Raw genomic sequence first — 9798 nt, 5'->3', positions numbered from 1 at the left:
TTGAGTTGTTTTGAGGTAGCCGTCATGTGCTAGACCCATGGCTTGAGACATGTATGGTGAAAAGCCAGATTTAGACCTAGATTGATGTCGACTTTCTGCTAGTTTTGAATTCTGTCCTGGGGTTGAAGTCTCCAGTTTTAATTCTCTCTCAGGTTCAGTTATCTCCAGGGCCTTATTACAGACGTTCGGTTTCTCCTGGGTGAGTCATCGCTCTCCCAGGAGAAACCCCAAATGTGGCAGATGTTCAGGGTTTTTCTCCCAGAGTAAAAATGGTGGCTCCAGGAGGAAAATAACTTAGAACAACCAAACTTAAATCTCTCCCAGGAGAATGGGAGAGCGAATGTCTGTACTTGCTTGAATTCTCTCTGAAGTTGAATTCTCTCCTGGGTTAGTGGTGGGTGCCTGGGTGAGACTTGCTTCTATCCCACACACTTGCCCTCTCTTTCTCTCATTGCTGCTGCCTCTCCCTGGGGAGAATTTGGGCCCCAAAATGGCTTCTTCAACATGTTTTTCTGTCACTTTCCTTCCTGTTCAAATATCAGCGGATATCACTTGACCCCTTCATGGACATCGTAAAAGAAGTGGGGCTGGATCTAGAGGTCACATTTAGTCCATCCCCCTGCCTGAGGCAGAATCAGCCTTGTCCAAACTATCCCAGACACATCATCAAACCTCTTTGTAAAACAACTGTCAGCCTTGACACAGGTAAAGCAGCGGGACCATGGCAGCCCAGAGTCTTGCTGCTGCAAAAGGTTGTTAATATACGCTCGACAGACTTCAGGCAGAGGCCTTGCCCCTGCTACAGTGGAAGCCAACCTCCTCTTTGCCCCCATCTGACCAGGGGAGATTCCCTCTGCTGGCTGGGATCACAAAGGCTCCTTAAGATTCCCTGGCCTTAGCTGATCCTAAATTAACCCAGCACTAATAAACCTGGCAGCTGCCAGGGTCCCTTCTACTACTCCTGCTATATATTACATACATTATACACTTAACTGGTTAATTATGCAATATATTTTGTCTGGCCACATGTCTATCCAGGTATAAAAACAGCCAACATGCTATGAAGTTAGTGCTTGAAAATGCGTAACGACTGTATAGCTGGTTTCTATCTAGCTTTAATTGGAATGTGTAGCAGGGCCCCGTGATTAGCTTGGGCTTAGATCACTTGAGGCCTGGAGGGAAGAATAAGCTATGCTGTTCTTGAGGAAGGGGGGATGGAGAGGGTGGGGTAGTTTGCAAGGTTAAAAAGCTATTTTGCAAGCAGTTTTCGTGCCTTTTTGGCTGTGGTTTCTCAGCTCTACAGGCCCTGATTGGATGCCTGTGCTCCCAAAAAAGGGGTTGCACCTCTTTGTCGGCAATAGAGCGAATGAAGAAAGGAAGTCGCTGGCCACAAGCAGGCTTACAAGGAGCTGGAAATAGAAGCGTAAGACGCATGGAGACAGCCTTTGCTAGCCCCTGAAGCAGGTTATTTTAGTTTGCGGGGGCCACCTGTTGCAGCACCTCGGTTTGCAGAGGCCTGGGGACCCATTAGCCAGGCAACCCGCTTGCCTCATACTAACTGCTGCCTTTCAGGCACACCCAGTCCCTGCTCTAGCTGTGCAGAGGCCTAGCTAAAGGCAAGGGCATCTTTTTGGCTAGGAGATGAGGGTGGCAGGGACTGGTACTGACACCAAATCTTTACCTGCCAGAAAATCATGGAAAGAAACCCTGTTTTGAGGGGGTGGACATTGACACTAAAACTTGCTGATGAGAAAACCAACCTGCCAGGAGATTGTGGAAAAAGTTACAAAGAACCTGTTTCAAGGGGGATATGTGCTAACTCTGAAACCTACTGACAACTAATCTGACCTGCTGGGAAATCATGGGATAAGGCATAAAGAACCTGTTTTTGAGGGCACGCATGTTGACTCTGAAGCCTACCGATAACAACTCTGACCTGACAGGAAACCTTGAAAAGAGGCCAAAGAATCCATTTTGAGGGGTTGAGTGTTAACTGTGAATTCTACTAACAACAAATCAACCTTCCAGAAAATCATGAGAACACAGAGCCCAGACATTGCTGTCCTCAAGGGCTGTTTACACCCAGGCAAAGGTCCAAATCTTTGCTCTGATTTCAGTAGGGGCAAAAGGCTGTACCCCACCTACCCCTGAAGGTGGGGATGGTGTCTAGGCTCCCATTGTCCCCTACCATAACCTGCCAGCCCCAACTACCAGAGTGAGGACGGAACCTAGGTATCCTGGCTCCCAGCCCCAGCCCCCCTACTCCAACCAATAGGCATCCCACTCCCTGACCGAGCCCAGGCATCCTGGCTTCCCATTCACCAGACCCCGCTTGGCTCCCAGCATGAACCGAGGTGTCCTGACTCCCTTTCCCCCACAACACCCTCCCCACAGATCTGTCCTGATCCCCTAATCTCTCCTGAGGATGGAACCCAAATGTCCTGGCCCCTCTTCCCTCAGCCTTGGGGACAGAACCTAGGCCTCCTGGCTCCCAGCTGGCTCCCCCACTCCCAAGAGCTAAGGAAGAAACCCAGGAGTCCTGGGCCCAAGTCCCCCTTCCACTGACTCCTGGTCCACTTAAGAGGGCTACCCGCCCCCACATGCTCAGGGTGTGGGGTGAAGTGAGGCCAGAGCGGCTGTTGGGAAAAGGCGGGAAAAGCAATTGGAGCGGGGAGGGGCTGAGGAGGAGGCAGCTTCAAGCCCACTCCCCTACAGCAGCCTAGGGGGCAGCAGGGCCATGGCGAAGAAGGGGGAGGGTGAGGGGCAGATACATCCACCACAGTCCCATAATACCATGCAGCTCATGGGGCAGATACACTCGTGGCAATCGCATAGTGCCCTTCACCTCATAGGGCAGATACACAGATGACAGTCTCATTTTCACCTCATGGGGCAGATACATGCATGGCAATCCCATAATGCCCCCTTGGGTCATGGGGCAAGTATGCCCATGTCAATCCCATAATGCCCTGCTCCTCACAGGGCAGATACACCCACAGTACTCCCATAATGCCCTTCATCTCATGAGCCAGATGCGTCCAATGGGCACTCCATAATGCCTATTACCCAATCAGGCTTATAAAACCATTGCTATACCACAGTGCCTTTTACCCTGGAGATTAACCACATCCCTGACCACCCCACAATGCCCTGTGTCCTATGCTTGGGGATGGATAAATCCTATTTACACCCACCCCACCCCATCCTTCCTCCTACTTTTCTGTGGAGTAGGTAGAGGCCACAGAGGGTGGCTATGGGCCTCCTGCTAGCCAGTCTCATCCAGTGGGTTTTTTTCTTTTTCCATTGCTCAAAGACCTGGGGCCCAAGGCAGAGGAGCTGCTGTTGTTGGTGAAGCAACTGCAGAAAGGTACAAGAAGGGGGAGGGGGGGCTAGAGGGGCTGGGTGCCTGGGTTTTCTCCCAGGTTTGGGATGGAAGTAGGGTCTGAGTGATTGTAGTGGGGGGGCTGGGAGCCTGGATGCCTGGGCTCTATTCTGGGAGGGGTCTGTGGTCTGAGAGGTTACAGTGGGAGGCCTGGATGCCCAGGTACCTGTGTTCTCTTCCAGCTCTGGAAAAGGAGTAGGGGTAGAACTGGGGGGAGCCAGGATGCCTGGGTTCTTTCTTAGCTCTGGGATGGAGGTAGTGCCTGATGGGGCAGAGCAGGGAGCTGGGAACCCTGATGCTGGGTTCTCCCCCAGCTCTGGAAGAGGGATGCTGTCCTGTGAAATGGAGTAGAGGGATGTGGCTACTTCCTGCATGTAGTGTGGAGGCAGACATATGGGCCCCACTCCTGAGAGTTCCTAGACGGAGAGGCAGATGGATGGTTGACCTCAGGGGAGATGGATGGCTTGAGCCCCATGGGGCACGTACTGACTGTCCCCTCCTTTTCTGCAGCAGGGGACCTGGAGCCCAGGATCGAGGACCTGGTCAGCAGGATCAATAAACTACAGCAGGGTGAGCTTGGCTGTCTGTCTGTCCATCCACCCCGCAATCCATCTCTTCATCCCCATATGTTCCCTCTTCCTTTTGCTTACGACCATCCCCAGGCACGTATGTGTGCCCCTTCCTTCACATCCAGCTGTCTGTCTGTCCATCCCCAGATGCTCCCTCTATCCTACCCCCCTGCAGCCCCTCTCATCCATCCCATTTGGGTTGATCTGTCCCGCTGCACTCATCTTTATCTGTCCACCTTTATGCACACACCTCTCTGCCTTCTTCCTTCCCTCCATCTCATTGTTTCTGCATCTGTTCATTTAGCTCTGCACACACATCTCTCCATCTCCATCCATCCACCCCTGCACTTCCTTCCTTCCCTCCTTCCCTTCATTCTCTTTCTCCTTCCAGCCCTCCTCCTCTACACATACTTCATTCTCTCTGCATCCCTCCATCCATCTGTCCATCCTTCCATAACACATTACATCATCCATCCATCATGCATCTCATTCTCTCTGCACCCATCCATTTATCCACCCTTATACACATCTTGTTCTCTCTGCATCCATCCATTCACCCATCCATCCACCCCTGTGCACACGCTGCCATTCCATCCATCCCTCTCTTACTCCCCCTCACCCTACACCCCACCCCCTCACCCTTCACTCTTTCCCCAGCCAAGCAGACACTGAGCACGGAGCTGGGTGAAGCCCGGGAGCGCAGTGAAGACCTGTGGATGGAGCTGGAGGAGTGTGAGCCCCTGCCCTGCCCCCAAAGTGCCCCCCTGGCCTGCTCTGGGGCTCCCTGGTAGCCTCATGGTGCCCTCCCTCCCCCCACAGTGCTCTTCACCCTGCCCCAGGGCTGTCTCCTGCCTGCATAGTGCTCCAAGCCATGCCCCTGGGGCTGTCCCCTGCCCCCACAGTGCCCCCCGCCCCTCCAGTTTCTGATCCAGTGGCTCAGGACAGGGATTTCTGTGTCCTCTCCTATAGTGACCAAGGAGCAGACAAACCTGGAGGACATCCACTGGCAGAAAGAAGGTGAGACCAGCCCAGATGCCTGGCCTGGGTTCTCTGGGATAAGTATGGGCCGGGGGGGAAGTGTTACAGCAGTGGGGGCTAGGATGCCTGGGTTTTTCCCTAGCACTGTGAGGAAAGTGGGATCTGGGGGTTAGAGTAATGTAGGCTGGAAGCCCATATGCCTGGGTTCCCTGGGAAGGAGTGGGGGCTGATAGTTTAGAACAGGGGGAGCTGGGAGCCCAGACACCTGGGTTCTCCCCCAGTGCTGGGTGGGCAAGTTGGGCCTGGGGTTAGAGCAAGGTGATGAGAGCTTGCCTGCCTGGGTTCTTCCCCAGCTGTGGGTGGGGATTCTGGGGTTTGGAGCAGGAGGCTGGGAGTCCTGATGCTGCCTGGGTTCTCTTTCCAAGCTCTGGCAGGGATGGGAACTGGTGGGTTGAAGTCAGGGGAGCTGTGAGCACAGACACCTAGGTACTTTCCTTGGTCTGGGAAGTAAGTGGGGTCTTGGGGTTAGAGCAAGGTGGGCTGGGAGCCTGGACACCTGGGTTCTGTCCTCTAGCTGTGGTTGGGATGGGTTAGAACATGGACCCCCCCCCCCCCCACCATGGCTTGGGATTCAGAGCACGTTTTGAGGCGCGTGAGGTGCTGCAGCCGGGGGTTTGTCTTCCAGAGGCCTTGAGGGTGGCACAGGTGCAGTGCCAGGAGGCTGAGTCAGAGTCCCATCGGTGAGTTGGCAGGGGAGGAAAGAGGAATGGATTGATGGATGGATGGACAGATGGGGGACCTTTAGGGGAATGGGGAATTTGAGCAGGGGGGAGCCCAGATGCTTGGATTCTTGGGGAGGGAGATGGGAGGTTAGAGCAGGGGGGTGCTGGGAGCCTTGATGCCTGGGTTCTGTGGGAGGGGAGTTGGGGCTGGGGGATGAGAGCAGGGAGGTCTGGGAGCCTAGACACCTGGGTACTTTTCCAGTAGGGACTGGAAGTGGGGAAGCTTGAGGGTCAAACATAGCTGTCACGCTTGGTGCCAGGACATGTAAGTTGTGTCCTTGACTCGGTGTGGAGTCTTGTGTTTACAGGGATGGTAGGCTCCAGGACTCCTGGGTTCTGCTTCATCTCTGAGATGGGAGTGTGTTTTACCAGTGGTGTGTGGGTACTGATTCCCTGGAAGCTTGGGTTTTTTCCCTGCCCTGGGAAGGGAGGGGTCTGGTGGGTCAGTGCAAGGAGGGCCTGGGCACTGGTACACCTGGGTTCTCTCCCCAGCTCTACAAACAGAGCATAAATAGTAGGAGTGATGGAAGGAGCCAGGACTCTGTGTTCTAGCCCCACTCTGGGAGAGGCACAGGGCCTGCTAAATTAAAGCAGCTGACTGGGGCCCCAGACTCCTGGGTTCTTCCCACGTCATGGTCAGCTCAGACCCTTGGTAGGGTCCTGTTCTGGGTTCTGATCTTCCTTCCTTCCCCACACTGCAGCCAGCATGGCCTCTTGCAGGAGGTGCAGCAGCGCATCCAGGACCTCACCATGGGCATCCAGGAGGAGACCCTCAAGCAGAGAAAGCAGAGGTGCTACCCCTGGAGGCACGGGTCATTAGCTAACAAGGAAGCTAGGGGCAGAAATCTGTCTCCCCAGCACTGGGAGGGCTAGTGTGGGGGGTGGTCAGGAGCCCGGATGCCTGGGTTCTTTCCTGGCTTGAAGCCTGGTGGGTTAGAGCAGAGGGGCTGGGAGCCAGGACACGTGTACTATTCGGCTCTGGGAGTGCACTTGGGATGGGTGGGTTAGAGCTGGAAGCTTGGATGCCTGGGTTCTGTCCCAGCTCTAGTCAGTCTTGCATTCCTACACACACTTCAGTGTGTGAGTGCACACATGGGTATGTCCCAGATGCCTGGGGGTGGGTGGGTGTGTGTGTGTGTGTGTGTGTGTGACCTGGATGCCTGGCTTGTGCATGCATGTGTATGTGTGATAAACCTGGACACTGGGTTTATTTGTGTGTGCATGTGAGAGAGAGACCCAGATGCCTGGGTCTTTTCTGCATGAGTGGCGGGGGGTGTGTGTGTGTGTGCGCGCACGCACGCACGTGTGGCAGGTGCTTGAGTCTAGTGTGTGTGCATGAGAGAGAGACTCAGGTGCCTGGGTTCTGTGCGTGCGTGTGTGTGTGTGTGACCTGAACATGTGGATCATGCGTGTGTGTATATGAGACGGAGAGAGAGAGAGACCTGGACACCTGGGTTCATTTGTGTGTGTGTGTGAGACACCCAGATCCTTGGGTCCTGTGTGAGTGCATGTGACCCAGATGCCTGGGTTCTCTGTGTGTCACAGACACCTCAGTTGTGTGTGTATTTGACCTGGATTCATTTGTGTATGTGTTTGTGACCCAGATGCCTGGGTTCTGCATGTGTATGTGAGACACAGATACCTGGGTCAGTGTGTGTGTATGTGATATGCTTGGATGCCTTGGGCTCATTTTGTGCATGTGCACACGTGTGTGACCCAGACACCTAGGTTCTGAGTGTATGTGCATGTATGTGTGTGCCCCCACCCAGCTGACCCCTCACTTCCTGCCATACCACACACTCCAGGGCATCTCTGGCCGTGGCTGGGTACAATTCCTGTACCCCACAGCCACCCCCTCTTCTGCTTTCAGGCTGGAGTTTGAGCAGCAGCTGGATGAACTGATGGAGAAGCACAAGACCCTGCAGGAAGGGCATGTAAGAGACATGGGAGGGTCTCCTCATGGGGAGCCCGGATGCCTGGATTTTCTCCCAGCACCAGGAAGGGAGTGAGGCCCAGTTAGTTGGTTGGGAGCCAGGACACCTGGGTTCTCTAACAGCTTTGGGAATAGAGTGGGGTCTGGTAGGTTAGAACAGGGTGCTGGAAGCCTGGACACCTGGGTTCTCTCCCCATTCTGAGAAGACAGGGAGTCAGTCACGTGAGTTCCCTGGGTAATTAACCCAGAGTTAATTAATTCCCCCTCTCCTCAGACCATGGATAAGCTAGCTGTTGAGATCCAGAACATGTCAGACAGCTGGGAGCGGCTGCTGAGAGAAGGTGAGCAAAGGGGCACTTGGCATGATGTTGGCCTGAGGGGTCTGTACAGCACTTGATGCCTCCTGATCCTGGCCTGGGGTGTCTGTACAGTGCATGGTACCCCTGATACCAGCTGGGGGGGGTCTGTACAGCACCTGGCATGTCCTGTGACACCCTCCCCACTGGCCCAGATGAACTGATCCAGGCCAAGCTGATGCAGTTGAAGCAAAGTTGTATGTGCTGGCCCAGGCTGGGGCTGGCGCCGTGAAGAGAGGAGGTTCCTGAAGAGCCCGGAGGCCAGTGCTGCCCTGTGAGTGCCTGGGTTCCCTGGGAGAGAAGAGGGACTGGCGGGATTAGAGCAGGTGGGTCTGGGAGCCCAGATGCTTGGGTTCTCTCCCAATAGGTATCAGAAGTGGGAAGGTTGAGGGTCATTTTGCCCCCCAGCCTAGATCCCAGACACCTGGATTCTGTCTTTGACTGGGTGTGGAGTCTTGTGTTTTACAGGGAGGGTAGGAGCCAGGACTCCTTGATTCCCACTGCATCTTGGAGGCAGAAGTGGGGGCTGGGAATGGGCAGGGGATGGGAGCCTGGATGCCTAGGTTCACTGGGCAGTGAGAGAAGGGGGGACTAGGAGCCCGAATGCTTGGGTTCTCTGGGAGGGGAGTGGGGGTTGTGGGTGAGAACAGCGGGGACTGGGAGCCAGGACATCTGGCTTCTCTGGGATGGGTGTGTGAGCTTGGGGTTGAAAGCAGGTGGTCTGGATGCCTAGGTTCTGCTCTGTGGCTTGACTAGAAGGCAGTTCCGGCCCCCCATATACAATGCCAGATGTGGCACCCTGGCGTGGGGTGGGAGGATGTCTGGTGCTCACCCTCTGCCCTTCCCCAGACAGCTGCTGCAGCAGGAGAACCAAGGTGCCCATTCCCAGTTGGAGGTTGCCACCCAACGCCACTGCCAGGGGCTGCAGCGATGCAACCGTGAGGGATGCCTGGGTTCTGTCCAGTTCTGGGAGGGGAGTGTGACCTGGAAAGTTAGAATGGGGCTGGAAGGTGCCTGGGTCCTTTTCAGCTCTGGGAGGGAAGTTGAGCCTGGTAGGTTTGAGCAGGGGGACTTGGAGCTGGGACACCTGGGTTCTCCCTAGCTCCAGGAAAGGAGTGTAGGCTTGGTGGGTTGGAGACCTGGGGCTGGAGCCCAGATGCCACCGGTGTTCTGTCTGAGTTTTAGGAGGGGAGTCGGAGAGCAGAGGGGCCTGGGCAGCTGGACACCTGGGTTCCCTTCCAGCTGTGAGAGCTGGGGTCTCCTGGCAAGATCAGGCTGCAGCCCTGGTGGCCAAGCCTGGCAGCCTCTCTTGCCGCATCCCAGCTAGGGTGGGGTGAGGTGGGATTGGCTCCTCTCCAGAGGTGGATGCATTCTCTAATACTCGCCCCCCTCCTCCTTCCAGGCTGAAGGTGGAGCTGGAGGGCCAGGGGTGGAGGAGCAGCACCAGCAGGCATGTGGGCTGAGGATTAGGGTGGGGATGGAAGAGTAGATCCAAGATGTGTATGGGGATGGGCAGAGAGATGGAGGCATAGGGTGGGGGGATGTGTATAGGGATGGATGGGTGGATGAGGTGATGGAGGGAAGGATACAAGGGTGTGTATGGGGGGGAATGGAGGAATGATGTTTATAGGGCAGGTAGAGGGATGGTTACAGGTGTGTGTACAAGGACAGATGGATGGATACAGGTGTGTGTGTGTGTATAGGGATTGATGGATAGAAGGCTATAGGGGTGTTTTATATGGATATAGAGAGGGAGGGATGGATACAGGGTGTGTATGGGGATGGATGGGGTGTAGAG

General features: G+C 55.0%; 1 protein-coding gene across 4 annotated transcripts; it reads left to right on the top strand.

Annotated features, from left to right (window-relative positions):
* The first annotated feature begins 84 nt into the window (after positions 1-84).
* Positions 85-9306, top strand: LOC102561901 (synaptonemal complex central element protein 1). Of its 4 annotated transcripts, none has more exons than XM_059732532.1 (11): positions 85-2756; positions 3314-3367; positions 3893-3952; positions 4609-4683; positions 4921-4968; positions 5615-5669; positions 6413-6502; positions 7582-7645; positions 7919-7985; positions 8156-8274; positions 8854-9304. In XM_059732532.1, the coding sequence occupies exons 1-10, from the start codon at positions 2738-2740 to the stop codon at positions 8230-8232; spliced, it is 609 nt and encodes a 202-aa protein (XP_059588515.1). In that variant the 5' UTR covers positions 85-2737; the 3' UTR covers positions 8233-8274; positions 8854-9304. The 4 variants fall into 4 exon arrangements, with proteins under 4 accessions (XP_059588515.1, XP_059588516.1, XP_059588514.1 ...); XM_059732533.1 differs by having other exon boundaries at positions 85-2354; positions 8850-9303; XM_059732531.1 differs by having other exon boundaries at positions 8850-9303.
* The last annotated feature ends 492 nt before the right edge of the window (positions 9307-9798 follow it).

The sequence above is a fragment of the Alligator mississippiensis genome, chromosome 8 (genome assembly GCF_030867095.1).
Source record: "Alligator mississippiensis isolate rAllMis1 chromosome 8, rAllMis1, whole genome shotgun sequence".
Lineage (NCBI taxonomy): Eukaryota > Metazoa > Chordata > Crocodylia > Alligatoridae > Alligator > Alligator mississippiensis.
This window is presented reverse-complemented; position numbering and strand designations above follow the sequence as displayed.